A 25753-nucleotide genomic window follows, 5' to 3' on the forward strand; every position below is an offset into this window, starting at 1 on the left:
AAGATAAGTATAGCATTTATTACATGGCTCCCTTCCCACTTTGATTTTGTAACAGTATGTATGTTAGATCTAGTTCTTTTTTAAAAATACTTTATTTATTTATTCATGAGAGACAGAGAGAGAGGCAGAGACACAGGCTCCACATAGGGAGCCCGACACGGGATCGATCCCATGTCCCTAGGCTCATGCCCCGGGCCAAAGGCATGCGCCAAACCGCTGAGCCACCCAGGTGTCCCTGTTAGATCTAGTTCTAAATGAGAAGAACCACAGATTGGAGTTTCCTATTTCATTTCCTTCTTGCAACCCACTTCAGAAACATTTAGAGCCCTTGTTTTTCAGGGTCGTGTAAGAAAGAGATATGGGGGGTGGGGGGCCTGGGTGACTCAGACCTGCCTTGGGCTTAGGTCATGCTCTAGGGGTCCTGGGATGGAGTCCCGCATCAGGTTCCCTGCTCAGCGGGGAGCCTACTTCTTCCTCTCCCTCTGCTGCTCCCTCTGCTTGTGTGTGTTCTTTCTCTCTCAGATAAATGAATAAAATCTTTAAAAAAAAAAAATTATCCAGTTGACATCACCCACACTGGGGCCTCAACTCAGTGGACACTTGGGCCATAAACAAGGCAGCAGTTGGACCTTTAATTTTCCAGGCATGACACATTTCTTTGTGTAAGAACAATAGAAATCCTAAATGATCAAGGAAGAACATTATGATACAGTATTTCATTCTTGGAGGTAGGGCACAAAGAAAAGACGAGGAACGGATGGGAATTTGGTTTTGTACACAGGTTTTGAGCCCCTCTTGGTAATTGAAGACATTGGGGATGGCCATATTATAGACCTAATTCCCAAGAAGTATTCTTGCCCCAGAGTTCGCAATCCAAATGAGCACCCTAAAACACTCCCCTTCCAATTTGCTGACGTTGTGAAAGAATCATCTATCAGATGTACGTATTAATTCAATTCTAAGCATATTTTACCATCTACCTAATTTAACATCATCATGGAGATTACTAATAAGATCTACACAAGTTAATAAATTGTCACAGTTGTGGGGCGCCTAGGTGACTCAGTGGTTGAGCATCTGCCTTTGGCTCTGGTCATAATCCCGGGGTCCTGGGATCAAATCCTTTATCAGACTCCCCGCAGGGAGCCTGCTTCTCCCTCTACCTATGTCTCTGCCTCTCTCTGTGTGTCTCTTGTGAATAAAGTAAAATCTTCAAAAAAAAAAATTGTCACAGTTGTGACACAGGGGCCAAATCCTAATAATCAGTGAAGGAATTTGGCTTTTTCTTAGCTCGTAACTTGCTTTTCAGCCCTTGAATTTGGAAAATTAGTACATGTGAACAATTTTTCATTTACTCATCCAACAAATACTTGCCAAGTGCTGGGTCAGTGCAAGCATTATGTAGTAGGGAGATTCTAAAATGGTTCCCCAAAACCCCAACTTCCTGATATCTATGCCCTTGTGAATTCCCTCCCCTTGAGTGTGGGCTAGACTTATTTCTAATGCAGGGGTTGCCAAACTTTTTCTGTAAGGGAACAGGTAGTAAATATTTTTGGCTTTGTGGGCCATATGGTCTCTCCCAATTACTCAATTTTTCCTGTTATTGTAAAAAAGCAACCACAGACAATATGTAAATAAATGTGATTAGCTGTATCCCAATAAAACTAGAAAAGTGGTTGGCAGGCTGAATATGGGCTGCCAACCACATTTGCTGACCTCTGTTCTGACTAATCAAAAAGCGATTGTGTCTCGCTTCTGAGATTATATTACACAAAGACTCCAACTTCCATCTTGCCTGTCCTGTCTTGCCCTTTCGATTGTTCACCAGGGTGGAAAACAGCTGCCATTTTGTAAGCTAATAGGCTATGAAGCTTACATGGGAGGGAACCCTCCAGCCAACAGCCTGCAAGGAGCTCAGACCCTGTTCTAGTAGTCTGTGGGAACTGAATCTTGCCAACAACCACTTACATGAGCTTTGAAGTGGATCTTTCCCCGACCCAGCATTTGGATAACTATAACCAACTGAAACTTGGTTGTCAGAGACTGTGAGCCAAAGGACTCAGTTAAGCCATGCCTTGATTTTTGACATAGAAACTGTGAAATAAAAAAAAAAAAAAAAAAAAGAAACTGTGAAATAATAAATGTTTGTTATTTTAAGCCACTAAGTTTTGGGACTCTTTGTTACACAGCATCAGTTTACCATCATGATAAGCATGTCATATAGCCAGTACTTACATTGTGATAGGCTCCTATAAGGATGAAGAAGGGAAATGCTGCCTATCATTTCTTGGAGATTGACAGCACCTATCAACATAAGGTTTCCAAAACATCTTATAAAAAAGAAACTTGTTTAATTGTGTTCAATCAGTCATTGCCCAAGCATATTTAACCATGGATCTTGTTTTTCTGAGAAATGCCTATTAATATCTTAAGGAGTCACTATTTGGAGAGATATAAAATGCTGGAATATGAAAAGAAATCATTCAATTTAAAGATGTAGTTATTGCCAACATGCCATTTCTTCCTGGGTTGAATAACTGATCAGCAAAATTGACATCTTAGAAGAATGTAAATAATCCTATGGGAATTTATATCCCTATCTCTATCTCTGTATTTGTATCTCTATCTGTATATTTATATCTCTATGATGTACTGTACTCACATATTTAAGCTCATCAGCAGAGATAGTGACTATTCTTTCTGTAATGTTCTGCTCATTATGTAACTCAGTAATCCCCTAACACAGAGGATAATAACAATTTTAAGAACTTGCTAAATCAAAACTCCTTATGTTGGCTCTTGGAGGGATTTCATATAACAACAGCTGGGCATCTTAGGGAAACTAAGGATTTGTTTTGATTTAATGTTGATTCAGAAGGAGGTATTTAATTTCCCACACTGCCATGAAGTTTTTATCTGAACAACACATTATTATACTGTAGTTTGCCAAGGCACAGCATTGCATTGCTTTGCTTTACACATGAGTAAACTGAGGCTCAGAGGTTAGATTACTTGTAAAGCTTCACTTGGGGAAAAGAAGAGTCAGAGCAAGGATCCAAATTCAGCATTGTCATGCTACTCTCTGTAATATTTCCAAAATTGTTCCGAGGTGGCTCAGCTGGCTCAGCTGGTTAAACATCTGACTCTTGATTTTGGCTCAGGTCATGATCTCAGGGTTGTGGGATTGAGCCCCAAGTCAGGCTTTGCCCTTAGTAGGGAATCTGTGTGAGATCTTCTCTCCCTCTCCCTCTGTCCATCTTCCTGCTCTCTCTCTCTCTAAAATAAATAAAATCTTAAAATAAAATTGTTCCTAATCTGGTACATGCCTTTCCAATATACTCATTTTTAAAGCACACTCCTTTCCCAAGTGTAGTAAGAGGAGAGAATCTGCAAATGTTTGCTTTATTCTCAAAATCTTCTGGCTCTCCTGGAAAGTTTCTTCAGCTACTCTGAGCCTCATTGTTCTCTCTCTTCTTGGAATTGATAGCAACAGAGGGTTGCTTAGAAACTTAGACATTTCTGATGCTGGAATCCCAGCTGGAATTTCACCAACAAGTGGTCATCCAATTTGTGTCTTCATATCTCCAGGAATGGACATAACCTCCTGAGACAGCTAAAGCTGCTGAAGTGACTGTTTTCCCACTTAGACTGATCCAAAATCCGTCTCTCTGACATCATACATTGGTCTTAATTTTGTCTTCTGGGGATTCACAAGCCATGTGTAATTGATTTTATATATGAAAAGCCTTCAGATAGTTGATGTGTGTGTGTGTGTACAGTGTGGGAAAGGGCTCCAATTTCTTCTTCTTCTTTTTTTTAAACAGATGCTCTGTTTTCTATTAATGGAAAAAATCCATCTCTTCTTTGATTTACCGTCTAACAAGTACCCACGTATACAGGAGTCTATTTCAGACTTTCTCATCTGTTCCCCTGGCTTGAATATTTGTCTCCACACTGATGCCATGTCATGCTATTGCCCCAGCTTTATAGTGAGTTTTTATATCTACAAATACATCTCCCTCTCTGGTTCTTCCAGACTGACATGACTATTTTTGGACTGTTAAACTTCCATAAATATCTTAGAATCAGCTTTTCAAGTTACACACACATACCACAATATCTCCTAGGATTTTTTTTTATTGAGTTTGCCTTGAATTAGTGGATCTACTTGAGGAAATTAATCTTCTTCATTCTTCTGAATTCTCTAATTCATGAGTAAAACATATCTCTCCTTATATTTAGGTTCTTTAAAAACATTATTCAATAAAATTTTTATAATTTTCTTTTTTTTTTAAGATTTTATTTATTCATGAGAGACACAGAAAAAGAGGCAGAGACATAGACAGAGGGAGAAGCAGGCTCCCCGCAGGGATCCCAAAGAGGAACTCAATCCCAGGAGCCCGGGATCACACCCTGAACCGAAGGCAGATGCTCATCTACTGAACCACCCAGGCCTCCCCTATAATTTTCTTTTTCAATGTTTTGTTTTTTTTTTTTTAAAGTAGGCTCCACACCCAGCATGGCACCCAACTGGGGCTTGAACTCACGACCTTGAGATCAAGACCTGAGCTGAGATCAAGAGTTGTACTTAACTGACTGAGCCACCCAAGCATCTCCAAATTTTATAATTTTCTTCATAAAGTTTGTACTTTTATTTTTTCTGGATACTTAATAGCATTTGGTGTTTTATAAGTGATATGATTTTTTTTTTCTTTTGAGAAAGAGAGAGAGGGAGAACAAGTGAGAGGAGAGGAGCAGATGTAGAGAGAATCTTAAGGAAACTCCATGCCTAGCAGAGAACCCATACAGGGCAATCTCACAACCCTGAGATCATGACCTGAGCCAAGATCAAGAATTGGATGCTCAAATGACTGAGCCATCCAGGTGCACCCCCAAAAGGATGTCTTTTTTAAAACTTCTTGATTGAAATAGAAGATGTAGAAAAATATGGAAATCATAAGTGTAGAACTCAGTGAATTATAAAGTGAACCCCCTTGGGTCCTTACGGCCAGATGAGGCCCAGTACCCCAGAGTCATGTCTCATGTCCCTTTCAGTCATAACCTCTCTTTCCTTCTCCAAAGGTAACTACCATCTTAACTTCCAACATTGTAGTGGAGAACTTTGTATAAATTAAGCCATATAAAATGTAGTCCGTTATTCCCAGCTTCCTTATTTAATGTCTTATGTGTGTGTTTCACACATATTGTTGTGTGTAGTGGCAGATTGTTCATTGATATACAGCAGTCTAGCACATGGATATATGACAATATATTTATCCATTCGACTGCTGGTGAATGATGGCACTGTTTCCAGTTTAGAGCTATCCAATGTACTGTGAATGTGGCTGTGGATATATTTGGTCCACATGTTCATGTTTTTCTGTTGAGTCAATTGCATGCACATGTTCAACTTTAGGAAATGATGCCAAGCCATTTTCCAAGGTACTTGGAAATACTTACACCAATTCGCACATTCACCAGCTGTACGTGACTGTTCTGGATACTCACCGTACATGGCTCTGTCAGTTTGTGCTGGATAACAAATTCTAGGTAGCTTGAAATAGAAATCATTATTTTTCGTGGTTCTATGGGCACCTGGCAGTTCTGCTCCCTATTATAGTCTGGGGTCATTCATATGGCTGTATTCATTTGGGAGCTCAGTTGGAACAGAATACCCATGATGGCTTCATTCCCACATCTGGTGATTTGACTGGGGTGGCTAAAGCAGCTTTGGGCTGGCTCAACCTCTGTCTCTCCATCTGGTCTCTCGTTATTCTGTAATCTAGCCCAAGCTTATTTACATGGCTGCTAGATCCTAAGAGAACAAAAAGACAAACTGCAAATCATCCTAAGGCCTATGCCCATAAGTCACACGTCTTCACTTTATCTATATCCTTTGGTTAAAACAATGAGCAACCGAATCCTGCTAACAACCACATAGCAGAGCGTCAAATCCTTCAAATGAGCCTGGAGTCCTAGTCAACGCCTTGACTGCAGCCTGATGAGAAACCCCGAAGCAGAAGTACCTGTTATGGCCTTAATTGGCGCCCCCCAAAATTTCATGTTGAAGCTCTAACTTCCAATGTAACTATATTTGGAGAGAGAGTCTATAAAGAGGTAATGAAAGTTAAATGAAATTATAAGGGTGGGACCTTAATCCAATAGGACTAATATTTTTATAAAGAGAGGAAGAGACACCAGAAGATCTCTCTCTCTGTCTACCTCCCACCCATCCCGCCTGGTTTGCACATAGAAGAAAGGCCTTGTATGAACACAGAGAGAAGGTGGCCAGGCGGAGAGGTCTTTTCTGAAATCAGACCTTGATTTTGGACTCCCAGCTTTCAGAATTGTGAGACAATAAATTTTTGCTGTTCAAGGCACTCAGTTTGTGACATTATGTTGTGGCAGCCCTAGCAGACTGATTAGACACTCCACTATCCTCCCCAGTTAATAGCATTTGGTGTTTTATAAGTGGTATCTTTTATTTTTCTTTTGAGAGAGAGAGAGAGAGAAGGAGAATGAGTGGGAGTGGGGAGAGGCAGAGAGAGAGAGAGAGAATCTTAAGCTGTGATTTGCTATATGATTTATATGATTTGCTATAACTATCCATATAAATATAGAGATGTAAATGAGTGGCTACAATTATATAATTCCTAGAAGAACAACATTAATATACTGGATTTTTCTAGGTTATCTTCATTAAGCATCTACTGAAATGAACCTATATTTCTTAGGACTGGAAGAAAATAATTTGCTGAGATGTCAGCTGGGGATTCTTCTAGAAAAACCCTGGAAATGGAGTGCTTCCACACAAGATTCAGTGCCTGGACACCTTTCAGCAATAAGTCATTAAATAGACAGGTTAGCTACATACTCTTGAACAAAACAAGTTTAATTTGTAAGGTCAATTTTGCTGTGACATATTGAGTTTCATGTTGCCATATTACAAACAACAACAACAACAATGTAATGTCTAAAGAATTTAGTTTTGGAGTCACTCCAAACAAGATAAAAGCCTCCAGCACACACAGTGTGCTGGGGGAGGAGAAAAGAGGAGGTGCTTTGGGTGGTGTTTGGTGTGGAGAGTATTAATGTGTAATTAATTCTTTGCATATTTCTTTAATCCTGTCTCTGTCTCATGCCAACAGTTCAGTTAGATGGCCTGGGGATTCCCACTCCTTTGAAAGGTAGCCAGTAAGTAGTCACCAAAAGGCTTAGGTAGCTCTGCCAGCCATTAATGGAGTAGGCTGACTGCATGCATGGGTCAGGCCTTTTCCCAAGGGAAGGAGACTGGCAGGGCTGGGCCAAAGCCTGATCTGGTAATAAAACCAGTGAATTTGTATATGTCATGTGAGCAAAGCTGGTCTGAAACCCAGGTTTGGGGGTGACCCTGGTCCTTGGTGTATCTCTTCCTTACAGACACATCTAACAATGGCTACTTAGCAATATTTAATAACTTTTGTTTTGGTGGGACCTATGAAAATATAGGACTGTGGATTAATAAAATCATACCTCCTTCAAATGGTCCTATTTTCACAATTCAAGTGTAGCCTGTATGTGTTTTCTAGATGAAATGTTTGGAATCTTTCCCCAGGCCACATTCGTTTAGGTAGAAACAAGAGCCAAGATTCATTACCTGTTTTCTAAAGAGGCCCTCCTAAGGCCCCACTGTAATTATATCCCCTGGTCAACCTTTCCCACCAACCCACCCAACAAGCCTGGGCTTGTCTCAATCCCCAGGTAAAACCAGTTTAAGCTGAAGGGAGAGACCCCTACTACAGAGTAAAAGTGCTTTGTGAACTGTAATGTGCTGAGCAAATATTACCCATGAGGTTGTGAGATTGCCTAAGGATTGTTTAGCAACTAAGAATAGATCGAACCATACAGGAAAATGATATCTTCTTCCCCTTACAGCTCTTTCAGGAAAGAGTTGCTCTTATAAGTCATTGGTTTGACCTCTGGACTAACAAGCAACGTCAAGAATTCTTATTCACGATTTTTTTACGATGCTCCAAATCACAATTAAGGTAAATGTAGCCTAAGGATGTGATTATCATTGGTTCTTAAAGGAAATAAAATATAGTAAAAGGTTTATGTAACCTTTTAGGGTTTCTTCCTTGCCCCCCCCTCCCCAAAAGAACAAATAAAGCAATTGGTTTTTTAAGGTTTATAAACAGAAACTTCTAGAGCTGCTTCCTCCTTGAGGATGAAACGGAACCTTGAGGGCTTTAACATCTTCCTACCACAGTGGGATGTTTAGTGTTTGCAAACATCAGAAGCTTCAGCCAGTGAATTTTTAACATTCTCTTAGTATATTAATTACCCTTAGAACTATCAGACTGACGGACCATATATTTCAAGTAGATATCTGGTATGTAGGCAGTCCATAAGTAATTGTTACATGAATGATGGATCTGAAAAATATCCGAGGAGTGACCATGGTAGCAACATTTAGGAATATGCACAAGACTCGTACAACAGTGCCACTGATTGCCAGTGGGTCCTTGTTCTTATTCCTACCTTGACCTCCTATGTCTGTTACTTGCTTTCAATTATTCCAGCTGAGATGGTGTAATATTTGAAAGTGCTAGTTGAAATTACATGCAGAAACAGCTAGTTTTTTGATCAAGAATGACTACTCTAAGGGTGGTAAGCTCACATTGTATTGGAAAGGTCGCAGTGTCGAAGTTATCACAAAATACTTTGCTAATTAGCATAGCAAATATCAGACATTAGTTATTATCAGAGCAACCAGTGGCTTGTTCATCTATCAGATGAAGGGTAGAAATGGACTCTTTTTGGTGAAATTATAGGTATTCAGATGTGGGACTGAAAATATTCTAGAGAGCCCTCCAACATGCCTGGACCTGGTTGAAGAATCCAGCCAGCCCTGTAGCAGATGGTTGTGAGGCTTTCCCCAAATAAATGGCCTTGTCAGTCTGGGGGTTTCTGATAGCCTGAGGCTGTCAAAAAGGGTAACAGTATAATCTCATTTCTGGAATACTGTACTTTCTTAGTTGAGTAAACTTTTCGTCCAAAGAACAGAGAGCCGGGACTCCATCAAGCCCACAGAGGAGACTGTATAAAGTGGTTGGGGCTTGTTTACTAGGTTTGTTTAGGGAATCTCTAGGTATGACATCATTTGGCACTAGTTGTTTTCCCTATAACCTCGTGGTGAGGTTGTTGGGAGAGGCTAACCTTTAAATTTCTTGTAGCTTCCAGAAAGCATCAGAGTTGTGCAAAACCAAATTGGTTTATTTTAGTTTGTGATACCTGTCTTCCACTCTTTCACACTTCCTCCCACTGTCTCCTTCAGCAGCCATGTCATCCCCCCTGCTTGCCTGCCTCCTCACCTTCTCCCTTGCCTGCTTTCTTCTGCATCCATGGGTGCACTGTGGATTGTTAAGAGACTGCCCCTGATGGAGTCACCAAGTCACTGGAGTGAGATAGACATCCTGGCTGTGTTGAAAGAGGCTGAAGAAAGAAAGCCTCTTTAGTCCAGGCTTAAAAATCAGAGAAGGGAACTTTTTATAGTATTTATTGGCTAGGTTTCCTTTTACTCCAATTTTACAGCTTTCAAGATAAAATAACAGACCAAACCCCAAACCCATAACTGCTTGTGGTACATCATGTTCTAGTCTCCTGTATCATAAACCATGCAGTTTTAACTTTAACCACTGGAGGTCATTAGAGATCTTGTGGTATATTTTGAAGCTCATTAACATTCGGCCTGACATTTTATCACTGGAAATTGCACCCTTTGGTACCTGAATTACTATGACACAATGATATAGGACTAATCCATTCAGTGGGATTACTTTGCTTTGTTCTGTAGCAGCTGTATCTCTTCAGAGAGTCGTATACTGTAGTTGCATGAAGCTATTATTACATATTCTGGACTGCGGCTTTTAGGAGAAGTTGTATGCCAATTTCTGGTCTCTAGATTTGGCATCCTGAACCCATCTCTAATTTGTAGTGGTAGGTTTTTGTTGTTGAACATCAGTTAGTTCATTCCTCCAAGTCATAATTGAGTCTTTCTTCTACTCCTTTCCATCTCTTTGAGTCAGCCATGGCTTCTCTCCTGCCAACATCTACAAAAACCATTTGCTGATAGTCTAATCTGATTTGAGTTGTGCTGGATTTCGATTAAATCTAAAAACCCAATTCATTTTATTTTTTAAAGTTAGTGCAATCAAATTTCTTCTTAACATCTTTATTGAGATATAATTTACATGTAATAAAATTCATCATTTAAAAGGTATGAAGTTAGTGGTTTTAGTATATTCACAGAACTGTGCAACCATTGCCACAATCTAAGTTTAGAATATTTTCATTACCCAAAAAGAAACCTGCTACCCATTAGACATAACTGCATCTCCATCCCCAGCACTGGGCAACCACTAATCTACTTTCTGTTTCTATAAATTTGCCTTTGCTGGACCTTTCAAATAAATACAATCTTACAATATGTGGTCCTTTGTGACTGGCTACTTTCATGTATTATAATCTTGTCAACAAAAGGCAACCAAGTAAATGTGAAGATCCAATTGGCTTTATTAAATTTTTCCTGAATCCGGCAGCGCCCTGTCCAGTAAATAGAGTGGCACTCTGAGGAGTTATACAAAACAAAATGGTAGGAAAGTTTTTATGGATGGAGGGTGAGGGCAAGAATGTTGTTAGCAAAAGAGAAAGATTGTTTCAAACAAAGCTGTTTGCTGGGGGGAAAAGCAGTGTGTCTTATGTGTCGTGTTTCTTTGGGGGATGGAGAGGGCCCAGGGGACAGACAGACTTGTTGGTGCAGATAGAAAGAAAAATGTTCCTGACCAACCAGTTAAAGACCTATTTCTGAGGGGTTGAAACTGCAATTAGATTGGGTATTAAGCCCCAGTTTGGCAACTCAGTCTAAGTGACACCATAACCATCAGAGCCTGTGGTTTTCTTTTTTTAAACAATGTTCGCAACCTTCACCCATCTGTAGCATGTATCAATACTTCTTTCCTTTTTATTGTTAAATAATATTCCATGGTATGGATATACCATATTTTATTTATGCATTCCTAAATTGATGGGCATTTGGGTTGTTTCCATATTTTGGCTTCTGTGACTAATGCTGCTATGAACATCTGTCTATAGGTTTTTCTGTACAGATGTCTTTATTTCTTTTAGGTCCATGCCCAGGAATGGAATTGCTGGGCCAAATAGTGACAGTGCAATCAACTTTTAATTATTAAACATTTCTTTTGAACCCTATTTATTCCTATAGTCCCTACTCCCCCATCACTGAATAAGCAGGTGAATACATGAGAGAATATAGCATTATTTAAATGTCTAATATCTTTCTATGTAAGTGAGGCTGCATTTGTGCAGTCCCTGTTTTCAAGGCAGAGAAACCACTGTTTAGATGTTTTTGCTTTATAATTTCTGAATAATTTTATTTTAATTCAGGCAGTTATAATTACAAAGCTTATATGATATATTGTGGTATTGGTTGAGACTGTGTTTTGTTTTAAAGTTTCTTCTTGGGGATCCCTGGGTGGCTCAGCAGTTTAGCATCTGCCTTCAGCCCAGGGTGTGATCCTGGAGACCCGGGATCGAGTCCCATGTCAGGCTCCTTGCATGGAACCTGCTTCTCCCTCTGCCTGCGTCTCTGCCTCTCTCTCTCTCTCTCTCTCTCTGTCTGTCTCTTATGAGTGAATAAAAAAAATTTTTAAAAAAAAGTTTCTTCTTAGTGTCAGTAAGATATATTCCAGTACCTAAGATTTGTCTTTTATGTCCTTGTATTTCCTATTGTTAAGATTTGAAATTTCTAGGGGCACCTGGGTGGCTCAGTGGTTGAGCATCTGCCTTTGGCTCAGGGTGTGATCCTGCGGTCCTGGATTGAGTCCCACATCAGGTTCCCTGTAGGGAGCCTACCTCTCCCTCTGTGTCTCTCAGGAATAAATAAATAAAATCTTTTTTAAAAAATTAAAGATTTCTTAAATGGAGTTTTATGATATTTAAGACATTTTCCAGAGGTTCAGCTTCTTAAACTATGGCTCTGGCAAGCTCTTCCTCACCCAGCTTCAGTGGTCCCTCTCCTGGGAAGCTTTCCCTGCCCATCTTTCACCTCCAGTGATTTCTCAAACATCTATCATGGCATTTCCCCCCACTACATTGGGCTTATATGGCCACATGTCTAAATGCTTCCACTAGCGTCTTCCCTTGGCCACTTGACCAGGCTGACTTTTCCTGACTCCCTGAAGGAAACGGAGCTGTTTGTGTCTGTCACTCAGAGAAACCCATGAGAAGTCTGCGTCTGTCTCCTAGCCAACTGGTGGGACCGGTTTCAAATGGCCTCCACTCAGCAGCAGGCAACGCCCCACACAAAGGCCTCTCATTCCAGGGCTGGAGCTGTTCAAACCTGTAGCTTTCCCTGGTGGGTCCCTGGGGCAACATTCATGCAACTGCAATCCCAAAACACAGATGGATTACTTTTTTTTTAAGATTTTATTTATTTATTCATGAGAGACACACAGAGAGAGGTAGAAACATAGGCAGAGGGAGAAGCAGGCTCCATGCAGGGAGCCCAATGAGGGACTCGATCCCAGGACCCCGGGATCATGCCTGGGGTGATGCTCAACCAGTGAGCCACCCAGGCGCCCCACACAGATGGATTTTCTGCTCCTGTGTGCATGCCTGTGTGTCAGATGAGAGGGAGATCACAAACAGTGAAGGATTAGTTCTCATCATCAGAGCCAACAGGAAATGAGGTGGGTCAGAAAAATGTACTGATCAATGTACAGGTGAGCAAGAACACCCCTCACTCCCACTTCACTGCATTTAGCCGCTCTTTCCATGCAGCCCCTGCGAGAGCTCAGGTGAGCTGGTCTATCTCATTTGTGAACAATGAGGAAATCTGCTATATACATTTTTCAGAGACAACATACATTTGGGTTAATTTTGGATACAGAGCCACGTCACTCTGAGTTCCTGAGCACCCATTTGAAAGGGGAATATTTCTATGTAGAGGCCGTAGACAGCAGAGGGGTGTAGTCAAAAGCACACTGGGTTTCTAAATATCCAAGACGAGTCTGGAAATATAGGTCATCCTCACTCTTCCCTCCCTCAGCCCCATATTTTGGACATGCTCCTGTCCTTTCACATAAATCAGATGGTCATGGACAAACATAATTTGCCATTGGGGCAGTTTTTAGAGGTGGATGAAGTGAAGAAGAAAAATCCTTGAGTTTAAAAGGAGAAACCAAAAACCCACAGCTTTTTTATTGGGTGGGGATGAGGACTAGGGGGGTGGGTGGTGGGAAGGTCATTGGCTTATGCTTGGCAAAGCTTGTGCCCAAGAGATCCTCATTTCCAGTTTATAAGGGATACCATTCTCTACAATGGTTTATAATGTCTAACTTGTCTTTATAGCACTTAGCACCCCCCACATTATGTTATATACAGTGCTCATTTATTTACTGTCTGCATGCTCCACTGGACTCCTGCTCCATGAGGGCAAGAACTTTTTCTGGTGAGTCTTTGTGTCCCTAACACTTAGAGCAATAGTAGATAAATAGCAGCCACTCAGTAAATGCTTGTTGGATGAATGATGTTCAAAATATTCCTAATGACAAGGATAACAAAAAATTAATCACAACAAAGTTTTCATTCGGAGGAAGAAACTTTTCAAGATATTACAATTCCCAAATATGGGAGATTACTGATACTTTGCTTCATTCAAGACTTTTTGTTAATCAACTCAAGAAAATTGCAAAAGGAATTATGCACAATAATACTACCCAAGGGTAGTGTGTCACACAACTCTTGTTTCACACTATCATCTGTGATAATGGCATCTCCTGAAGTTCTTCATTGCACAACTTCCCAAATGCAGCAGCCCTGATAATGAATACTACTAGCTAGCTATTTATAAAGTACCTGTAGCTTCCACAGCTACCAAGAATCCTCTTAGCTACCAAAACTTCTCTGCATAGGAGTCCAATTCACAGGTAAATCACTGGAGAATGGAGAAAAATTTTAAGAGAACATTTGTCTCTATTCTGTATTTAAGAATCTCTTTAGGAAATGGCCAGGAAGGTTACGGCAGAAGAAGTGGAGAAGTGACAGCCCATGAGACCACAGCAGGCCAGCAAGTCTTAAAAGCAGAAGTAGAATGCCTCCAGTGCACAGTGTGTTTGTCATCTTTCCTCCTGCTCTCTCTGTGTTTTTTTGATGTCATGGTCAGAATGCTTTCAAGAGCAAATAACAGAAATGGAATTCAAACCAGCTTAAGAAGAAATAGGAACGTATTGACTTAAGATTTGTCTGGCTTTAGGCTGGGCTAGATCCTTCGATTCAAATAATGTTCCCTGGGCTGGTGGGCCTGCCTGCGCCCCCCTCCCCACCCCCTCTTCTCTCAGCTCTGCTTCCCTATGTCTGTTGTATAAAAGTAAAAAGAGAAGTGCAAGACCCTTACAAAGAAAATTATGAGTTTGTGTTAAAGGATAGCTAAGAAAAACAAAACAAAACCAAACCAACCAAGCCTGAATAGATAGATGTGCCATGTTTAAAAATGCCAATTCTCTCTAAATTAATCTTCAAGTTCAAGTCAATCCTGATACAAATTCCCCAATAGGATATTTTTATGGACCTTGGGAAACTGACTCCAAAGCTAATCCAGAAAAGAAAATGTATAGCCACAGCTAAGAAAAGCATACACATAAAGAAAAAAAGAATAAGAGTTACACTACCAGATATTAAAACCACATTTAACCATGTAAGAAATACCTGCAAGTAGTGTCTTGAGGGTAAAAGGGAACAAGAATGGAGATAAATAAGAGGTCTGAAGTAAAGGAGGAGGCATCTGTGAAGGTCGTGCAGATTGGACAGCTGAGGCAGCTAGATAGATCTTCCATTCCTTTCCTTCAGTTCGTGTTTAGTGGGCTGGGCACTGTCGATTACTCACCTGCCCACATCATTCTCTGTTACTTCTCCATATTCCTGACAGAAGCCTTTTGTCTGCAGGCAGTGTGTGTTTCAGAGGTGGCTTGTCACTCTGCCCCACTAAGGGTGAGTCAGGCTTGGACAGGATCATGATGAGTCCACCCCCTTGCTGGTGTCTGGATTACAAACAGGCATGTAGCTACAAATTCTTCCCAAGGGGACATAGAGATTGGCCACTAGAGAGCTTCTGGGAGAGTTGTCTTCACTCTGAAAGGAACTTAAATAGGGGTTTGAGGAAGGAACATGCTCTTTTGCATCCTGTGAGGATCACTCCTCACAATAGTCATTTGGAAATCCCCTCTAGGGACATGTCTAAGGACCAGAAAAAACTACCGAGCAGGCAAAGTGAAAATATGGACGATCTTTGTAGCTTGATGACATCTCTGAGTCCTTGAATTCACTAACCCCGGAACTGCCCTGACCCTCCTTATTGCTTAAATGTAAGGAAGAGAAATAGTTTTAAAATAGTCTGTAAGAGTCCATTTATCTAGCTGTACCTTCTCTAATCATAACAATTCTCCAGAATTGAGCTGTGAATCAGCTACATTTAGAAAAACAAAACGCATTTAGCAGTCAACTGATGCTCTTTACACATAGGAGAGAGCCTGTTGTGCAGTGTCTCAGTATTTAATTGGCTCAGGGCCTTAAAAAGGAGCTATCCTACTCCTATCCTAAAACCGCCATACATACATTCAGTGCTTTGTACTTGACTTGACCTGAGCATCAAGATCTGCTGCCCTGTGAAGTCAATTTCACCGATGCTGAAAAGGGCTAGGCCCATTAGTATTACTTGGAATTTGTAAAAACATAGACTCCGAGCCTCACCCATAGAGATTGTGGCTCAACTCATCAGGATGGGGCTGAAAAAGTGGTTCTAGTCCATTCTCAGAGTGATGTGGAACACAGCCAAGTGTAAGACACAAGGCCTGGGTGACCTGAAGGCCCCAAGGCTTCTTCCACCCCTTGATTCTACTCTTCCTCAGAGGAGGAGCACAGACTACCTGAGTGCCCCAACCCTTCTATTCTTAATGAAACAGAATTACCTGGTCTCTAGATGCCTTCTTCATCTTTCTGTGGCACTAATGCTTAGTGGTTTTCAAATGTATCATTGTAAGTAACCCTAACACAAGTAATAAAGGAAAAATTTCCCTCTTAACTAATTGAAAAATCCAGAGTAAGTTTGGCTGCGGTTGAAGCTCAATTCAGAGGTTCAGTAATAAAACCAATAACTTGATTCTTTCTGTTCTTCTGCTCTGCCTTTGGCAGTTGTGCCTTCATATTATGTTTTTTCAGTTGTGTACAGAAATAAAAAGAATTTCTCTGTTTGAGCTTCACTATGGTGAGACTAGTAGGTCCATGACCCAATTTTTGCCAATTGCTGTGGCCATAAGAGTGACCCACATGAATTGAATTAGCCTTGATCATATGCTTTTTGGAACCAGGGATGGAGTCAGTTTCTGTAGAACCACCTGGAACAACATATAGACAACGAAGTTATTTTACCTAAAGAAAGGGAAGTGAAAAAAAAAAAAAAGAAAGAACGAAAAGGAAGTAAATGATGGGTGTCAAAAGAGTGCTGTTCATCCAGCACTCAACAAATGTTTACTGAGTGCCAACCACGTGCCAAGCACATTTCTGGGTGCAAGGACTCAACACTAAAAAGAGAGTAAAAGATTCCTACCATCTGAAGTTCATATTTTAGTAGAATAAACCTTGTCCTAGGACAAGGGAACATCCATGCCTCTCACTGGATATTTGACAGCACAACGTAGTACCACTAAATATTTTGGAGTGTTTTCCATGTTCTTGGAAGTGAGAGCAGTGCAGTAGACTAAATAGTGGCCTCCAGATATGTCCATGCTGTCATTCCTGGAACCTGCAGATGTTACCTTATGGGGCAAAGGTGGTTTGCTGATGTGATTAAGGATTTTGAGATGGGGACACTATCTTGCATTATTGGGGCTCAGATCATAATCACAGAGGTCCTTATAAGGGATGCAAGAGGCATGACGGAAGACTATGTGATGTCTGGAGCAGTCAGAGAGATGGAGACATGTGAAGCCATGTGCTACTGGCTTTGAAGATGGAAGAAAGGGCCATGAGCCAAGGAAGGCAACCAACTTCTAGAACCTGAAGGTGACAAAAAGACAGATTCTCCCCTCCAAGCTTCTAGAAGGAGCCAGCATTGCCAACACCTAGCCCAGTGTAACTGATGAGACTTCTGATCTCCAGAACTCTGGAAAATAAATTTTTACTGCTTTAGGCCACTATGTCAGTGGCATTTGTCAGAATGAATAGGAATTAATATAAACAGTGAATTTCTATTATTTATTTTTATTCTTTCTTTATTCTAACTTACACATATTTATTTAGTTCCTGCCAAGTTAGAAGCACTGTACTGGGTGCTGGGGACAAAGCAGCAAATGAGACAACCAGCACACCTTCTTTCATGCAGCTTGTTGTCCAGTGGAAGAGAAAGACTTTAAATAATGAGTGAGCCCCAAAATGGATTGAGTTGGAGGGTCAGCAAGAATGGACATACAAAAATCATGCTTAGATTATATTATAGAGCATATTGAGTGTATAGGACACAGTTTCAGGAAGGCACGGGAGATGGCATTAAGAAAAGAGAGCTCAGTGAGTGGCAGTAGCCTCCTCATACAGGCTAGTATTTGGGCAGCAGGAATGGTCAGCCTGTTGGGGGAGTGGGGGGATTCTGTGAGTACACCAGGAATATCACCCTAAAATTTCACTATCGTTACCCTGTATGGTCCCCTATATTGTTGTAAAAATAGCTTTCCACAAACCATGTAATTTAGATCTACCACACGGGTTCCAGCTAAAATCTCTCACTCCTTCCCAGGCACCATATTGCTTCACTGGCCATAAGTTATACAATATGTAATATACATGGGAAGTCATACTGCACTTTTATAACATGACAGGTCTGTGTACAGGCATTATCCTTTATTTCTCAGAATCCAAGGCAGGCTTTGTCAACCTGATAGATATCAGATAAATATAGCTATGACTGTAAAAAGTGACGAAGGAAAAATAAGGTGACCTCACCCAGTCCCAGGGATTGGGGCCACTTTCCCTGAGGCTCTGACGTTGAGATTGGAGTCTGAAGGATGCCTAGGAAGTCAGACAAGCAAAGACTTGGAGGATGAGTGAGCCACCTGGCCAGGACGACATGGGTAGAAGCCTAGGGCCTTCTCTGTCTATTCAGTAGTAACACCAGGCTTTTGTTAGAAGCATTGGAAAATGTGAGTCGGCAAAAAGAGGGAAATACCAATTACCCATAATCCCACCCTCCAGATAGAACCTTATATTTTTTATGCTTACATGAATCAGAACATACGAATTATTTTAAGATTTTTATTTTTATTTTTTTAATTTTTATTTATGATAGTCACACACACACACACACACACACACACACACACACAGAGGCAGAGACACAGGCAGAGGGAGAAGTAGGCTCCATGCACCAGGAGCCCGACGTGGGATTCAACCCCGGGTCTCCAGGATCGCGCCCTGGGCCAAAGGCAGGCACCAAACCGCTTCGCCACCCAGGGATCCCTATTTTAAGATTTTTAAAAATATTTTACTTATTTACTTATTCATGAGAGATGCAGAGACACAGGCAGAGGAAGAAGCAGGTTGCCCTGCGAGGAGCCTGATATGGGAGTCAGTCCCGGGACTCCAGGATCACACCCTGAGCCGAAGGTAGATGCTCAACCACTGAGCCACCCAGGCATCCCTATTTTATCATCTTTTTATTTAATTTATTTAATTTTATTTTTTATCATCTTTTTAAGACACTTTTCAATCACCCTCCCTTTTTGCTTCTCCCACACCTGGCTTTGCTTGCTGTCTTACTCACTGGAGACTTCAGCACATGGGTCTCCACTACCTTTATAACCCAAAGCTAGTCATTATCCTGTGTGACACTGGCTTCCATATGGAAATCCACCTAAGATAGGCCCTTGCCATGCCAGAAAGCGTTTGTAAAGCCACCAGGCAAGACTACAGGGAACTGCCCAGGTGGCAAGAAAGCAGACACCTCTGCAAGCTCTTCTTCCAATAATTTTTTTTAAGGATTTTATTTATTCATTAGAGACACACAGACTGAGAGAGAGAGAGAGAGAGAGAGAGAGAGGCAGATAGAGGGAGAATCAGGCTCCTCGCAGGGAGCCCAATGTGGGACACTCTCTGGACCCTAGGATCACGCCCTGAACTGAAGGCAGGCGCTCAACTGATAAGCCACCCATTTTCATCACAATTTGAGTAGCTTCTTTCTACTTCTTATCAGAAATTTAAGAGCCAAGAATTAGATTCAAGTTCTGTATTCCTAAGCCTTGTTATTTTTGCAAAGTACACATTGTACATTCAGGAACACACTGCAAAGTAGTGTCATGAATTATTTAAATGAAGTTATCCTTGTCACAATAAAGGAGCAAAGCACATTTTGTTCATTGTCTCCTTACATGTTTTTATTTCTCTTCATGGGTTTCTTACTTTGTAACATTAACTAAAATGCAATGAGCCACAATGTCATTACTGCAAACTACCCTAGTTGTGCTGCTTGGATACTAATTTTTTTTTTTTTAATGTGACTGAAACATTTTCCTTCTTTCTTGCTTAAGATTCATTATACTTGAATGTGTCCTTGTAGCAGTGCTGACTAGGAACAAACATACAACTTGCATAATCGAGGTTCACTTTAGAAAGTATTCTCAGAGTGTCTGGCTGGCTCAGTTGGTAGAGTATGTGACTCTTGATCTCGAGGTTGTTGAGTTCCAGCCCGACGCTGGGTGTACAGATGGTTTAAAAATAAAATCTTTTAAAAATTAATTAATTAAATAAATACATAGTAATGCAGATTTAGTTCTCCCTTGCTTGACTGGGATGGAATAGTAGATACTGTGGATGGGAATGAAAACTCAAGATCCTGAGACCCATCTTTGAAAAGGAGGTGAAAAACATTTTTGTTTTATACCTCATTTTATTGTTCTGTTTTGGAATTCTAAATGAGAGCATATTGTCCCCCAAGGGCTAATGAAAGGATGCTGAAGCCTGCCTGGGACACTGAGGAGTTAGGTCAGGGATCCACTGGGATTAACTGTTCTTGGTGTTATCACAGGCTCATTCAGCCTCAATGTTAATCTATTAACAATGAGAGGATTCCCCTTGTGTTACTTTTGTCTGTAGTTACTATATACTGCCAGTACATACACACACACACACTTTCCCCCTACTGCATACAAACAGGTTCATTTTATTTATTTTTTTACCAACAAGTTCATTTTATTTATTTATTTTTATTTAAATTTTACTAGTTAATATATAGTACAACTTTAGTTTCTGGAGTAGAATTCAGTGATTGATCTCTTACACACAATACCTAGTGCTCATCACAACAAGTGCTCTCTGTGATACCCAACCCCCATTTAGCCCATCCTCCACCCACCTCCCTCCAGCAACCCTGAGGTGGTTCTTTATTCTTAAGAGTCACTTATGGCTTGTTTCCCTCCCTCCTTTTTTTCTTTTCCCCATTCCCATATGTTCTTCTGTTTCCTTTTTAAAATTTATTTTAGAGAGAGTGTTGTGGGGGGGGGGGGGTAGAGGGAGAGAGAAACCCAAGCAGACTCTGTGCTGAGTGTAGAGCCCGATGTAGGGCTGGATCCCATGACCCTGAGACCATGACCTGAGCCATAACCAAGAGTCAGACACTTAACCAGCTGTGCCACCCAGGTGCCCCTGTTTTCTTTCTTAAATTCCACATATGAGTGAGATCTAGTAAGATCATTTTAAATCACTCTGTTTTATCTCACGATGTGATAAACTGCATGGATAGGGATCAAGAAAGCAGTACCCTGGGACCCCTGGGTGGCTCAGTGGTTGAGCGTCTGCCTTTGGCCCAGGGTGTGGCCCTGGAGTCCCGGGATTGAGTCCACATTGGGCTCCCTGCATGGAGCCTGCTTCTTTCTCTGCCTGTGTCTGCCTCTGTGTGTGTGTGTCTCTCATGAATAAATAAATAAAAAATCTTAAAGAAAAAAAGAAAGAAAGAAAGAAAGAAAGAAAGAGCAGTGCCCTAAAATAGTCAGGGAAGTAGAAACACACAAAATAATAGGCAGTCACTAAACCTTCCAAATGAAGCAGTTAACCTTTAAAAAAAAAACTTTTTTATTTTGCCCTAAATTTCAACTTAATAGAAAAAATGCAAAAATAATGAAAATAATTCCTTTATGCTTTTTACCTGGATTCTTCAACTATTAACATTTACCATTTTTACCTTATTATTCTGAATCATATGAGAATATGTTGCATGGGACGCATGGGTGGCTCAGCGGTTGAGTGTCTGCCTTCAGATCAGGGCATGATCCTGGGGTCTGGGATCAAGTCCCACATCGGGCTCCTTGTGGGGAGCCTGCTTCTCCCTCTGCCTATTTCTCTGCCTCTCTCTCTCTCTCTCTCTCTCTCTGTCTCTCATGAATCAATAAATAAAATCTTTAAAATAAAAAAAAAAGATATGTTGCAAACATGATGCTCCATTAACCTTAAGCATCTCAGTATGTGTTTCCTAAAAAATCAAGGACATTCTGCTGAAAAATCAAAGTACATCCTCTAATATCAAGAAATCAGCATTGATACAGTACTATGGTCTAATCCACGGACTCCATTCGAATATTCCTGATTGTTCCAACAACGTCTTTTGTGATCATCCTTTCCTTTTCAGTCCAGAATCCAATCCAGGATCACCTATTGTATTTAGTTTTCACGTCTCTATAATCCACTTTCGATGTGGAGTAGTTATTTAGTTTTTCCTTGTCTTTTATTGCTTAACACTTCTGAAGAATACAGACCTACTCTGTTGAATGATCTTCAGTGTGTGGTTGGCTGATACTTCCTTAAGATTACGTTCAAGTTAAACATTCTTGGCAGGAATAACACAGAAGTGATGCTGTGTTCTTCTCAGCAGATCACACTGGGGCATCCCATGTTGATTTGTCCCATTGCTCATGATGTTGACTTATCACTTGGTTAAGATGATTAATTATTAAATATTTTATACTTATTAATTAATAATTAGGAAGTCTTTGAGTGATTAATTTTATTTTTTTTTATTTTATTATTTTTTTTTAAATTTTTTTTTTATTTTTATTTATTTATGATAGTCACAGAGAGAGAGAGAGGCGCAGAGACACAGGCAGAGGGAGAAGCAGGCTCCATGCACCGGGAGCCCGATGTGGGATTCGATCCCGGGTCTCCAGGATCGCGCCCTGGGCCAAAGGCAGGCACCAAACCGCTGCGCCACCCAGGGATCCCGAGTGATTAATTTTAAATTAATTTAAAAGTATTTGAATCTATGCAAATACCCTGTTCCTCATCATATTTTCACCCACTAGTTTGAGTCTCCATTGATGATTCTCATCTGACATAATTATTACTGTGATAGCTGCCAAGTGCTCATTTTCTGACTTCTTAATTGCTTCTACATGTATTATTAACTGATGTTCTGTTACAAGATAGAATTTTTCCTTCTCCCAAGATTTATAGATGAGGCTCCAGTTAAACCAGCAGTTTGAGTAAATTACTGTGAAGACCTTCTCTGGGTCTCATGAGTGTTCAGTTTGTTTATGTAGGTAACTAAGCTTTTTCTGGTCCCTAATTGGAGGTGTCATTTTCATTTCACATTGGAACTTTCTGGGGCTTGACTCACCTTGTTGGAATTTAGCTTATGCGGTTACACATTTAGAGGTCAGAGAAAGAAGACACATTGTAGAATGAGATCTACTCAGAGACAGGACTTTTCTTTCACTGAGTTAATCTGTGTCCATTAGGATCTAGTAACAGGACAGCTGTGGCCACTTAGCAGTGAGAACTAGTTCTATAGTCCAAATGGCTTGAGATAAATGAGTTCTGGTAAATACTTATTTTTAAAAATATTTTATTTATTTCTTCATGATAGAGAGAGATATAGACAGACAGAGTGAGGAGCAGGCTCCATGCAGGGAGCCCAACGTGGGACTCGATCCTGGGTCCCCAGGATCACACCCTGGGCTGAAGGCAGCATTAAACCGCTGAGCCACCCAAGCTGCCCTGGTGTGAATACTTATTGCCAAAGTTTCCAATTAGCTGTGAGATTGGCCACAAACATCTGTAATTTTACCAAATATGGAGGCAATTAGGGGTTCCAGGTAAGAGTTTGACTTACCAATACCTGGATTGTTTCCAAACTTTCTTGTTCTAGTGATTCTTATGCAAATATTATGACTTATTTGCTGGTTTGGGATTATAACAGATGTTTATTGCCAATATCTAAAGAGGGCAATTAGGTATTAGGTATCTGTTTTTTTGTAGAGTGGCTACAGGACCAGCAGTGGATCTTTCTTGGGCTATAAAATGTCTCTTTGGTCCAAGGGCTACATAGCCTCCAAGCCTCCACTTTGGTGAAACCTTGGATTTTTTATTCATTCAAGATCCATTTGTGCTTAAGTGGCCATGTGCAGAGCAATGTAAGAAGTTTTCTCAAAAAAAAAAAAAAAAAAAAAAAAAAAAGAAGTTTTCTCAATGAATGCCATAAGTTTAGAATGTTTTTAAAATAGATATCACGGGGGTCCTAAGTAGCTCAGTTGGTTGAGTGACTAACTCTTGGTTTCAGCTCAGGTCATGATCTCTGGTTGGTGAGATGGAGTACCACATCCAGCTTCCTGTTCAGTGGGGAGTACCTCTGCCCCTCCCCCTACATACAACACATACACACATGCACATGCATGGGGATTTTCTCAAAATAAATACATCTTTAAAAATTTAAAATAAATGTCACATTAAGAAAGTATTATTGAATTTCTTTAGGCATGATGATATTATAGTATATGTTTTTTAAAAATGCTCTTATTGTTTACTGAGGCACATTGAAATATCAAAGAAGAAATCATAAAGGAAATTAGAATATTTCAAATTGAATAATATTGAAAGTACAATACATCAAAGGGGGTGGGACAAATGCAGTGATATGATGTCTTAAATTTGCTTTCAAATAAAAAGGGAGTGAAAGAGGAAGAAAAAGGAGGAGGAGAAGGAGGAAAAGATGATATAGCAGAAACCAGACTGGCTACAAGATGATAATTATTAAAATTGGTTAATGCAGGTCATAATACTACAAATATTAAAGTGAAATAAAGATATTTTCAGATGAAACTGATAAAGTTTGTTGTCAGAAGACATGCAGTAAAGAAATGCTAAAAGAAATTCTTCAGGCTAAGGAAATTGATACCAGATGGATACTTGGATTTACAAGCAGGAAATGGCGATGTGTGGAAAAATATAAAATTTTAAAGTCATTTTAAAGATACATGACTGTTTAAAGCAAACCCAGTGTATTATGGGCCTTTAACATAAGTAGGTGCAGTATTGTGACAAAAGCTTAAAGGATGGCAAGAACTATACCATTCCACTGTTCCTTAATTTTAAATGAATATTCACTCTAAATAGACTGAAATGTTAAAGATGCATAGTACACTTCCTAGCAACAACTTAATTGCATAATGCAAGAGGTATGCCTAAAAGCCAATAAAGAAATTGAAATGGAATACAAAAAAATTCATATCTCAAACCAAGGCAGGAGAGGAGGAATAAATTTTCATGAAACAGGGAAGCCCAGGTGGCTCAGTGGTTTAGCACCACCTTTGGCTCAGAGTGTGATCCTGGGGATCCAGGATCGAGTCCCACGTTGGGCTTCCTGCATGGAGCCTTCTTATCCCTCTGCCTGTGTCTCTGCCTCTCTCTCTCTCTCTGTGTCTCTCATGAAAAAATAAATAAAATCTTTTTAAAAAATAATAAAAAATAAATTTTCATAAAACAAAAGAGAAAAACAAAAAATCAAGACCTGGATTCAACCATATCAATAAGTATATTAAATATAAGTGGACTAAACCCTCTAATAAAAGGCAGTGATGGTCAAATGAGCTTTAAGAAAAACAAAACAAGATCTAACTGTATACTGACCACAAAGGATACATTGTAAATATAAACACACTGATTGGTTAAAAGTAAAAGGATAGAAGATATACCATACAAATGCTAAGTGGATAAAAGTAAGATGGCAATATTAATATCAGACAAAATGGACTTCAAGACAAGGAATATTACCAGAAAGATAGAGAGGAATGTTTTGTAAAGAGAAAAGGATCAATTCATGAAGAAGTCAGAACAATTATATATGTACCAAATAATAGAGTTTCAAGTTACATAAAACAAAGCTGACTGAATAGAACAATTAAACAACAAAAAAGTAAGAATATAGAACTGAGAAACTTCTCAATCACCTTGACCTAATATTTATAGAAAACTAAACCCCCAAAAAAAAGAAAAAAAAAAGAAAACTAAACCCAACAACTTCTAAATATATGTTTTTTATGAGCAAAGCAACTTTCACCAAGATACACAATTTCCTAGTCCAAAAAATAAGACTCAGTACATTTCAAAACTGTTAAAATCTAATTATGAATATTTTTTAAACAACAATGCAACAAATTTGAGGTTAAAAAATATAAAATATCTAGAAAATCCCAAAATATTTGGAAAATAACTCACAAATTACCTGTGGCCAAAGAAGAAATCACAAGGGAAATTAGAATACTTCAAATTAAATGACAGTTTGAATACAACACATCTAAGTGGGTAGGATCCATCTAAAGCACAGCTGAGAGGAAAATATATCATTTAATTTCTTATATTAGAAAAGAGAAAAAGGACTTAAAAT

At 39.9% G+C, this 25753-nt stretch overlaps 1 protein-coding gene across 38 annotated transcripts in view; it reads left to right on the forward strand.

Moving 5' to 3' along the window:
• Positions 1-25753, forward strand: part of ECT2L (epithelial cell transforming 2 like) — an 80215-nt gene that overhangs the window by 2827 nt on the left and 51635 nt on the right. For all 38 annotated transcript variants that reach the window (XR_005353574.1, XR_005353579.1, XR_005353573.1 and 35 more), the window contains exons 2-3: positions 6735-6861; positions 7915-8027. Coding sequence is in view for 23 of the 38 variants with exons in the window: in XM_038526161.1 (XP_038382089.1) it covers positions 6760-6861; positions 7915-8027 (215 nt within the window). In the remaining 15 variants the exon portion in view is untranslated. The remainder of the gene's footprint in view (positions 1-6734; positions 6862-7914; positions 8028-25753) is intronic.

Source organism: Canis lupus, chromosome 1, assembly GCF_011100685.1.
Source record: "Canis lupus familiaris isolate Mischka breed German Shepherd chromosome 1, alternate assembly UU_Cfam_GSD_1.0, whole genome shotgun sequence".
Classification (NCBI taxonomy): domain Eukaryota; kingdom Metazoa; phylum Chordata; class Mammalia; order Carnivora; family Canidae; genus Canis; species Canis lupus.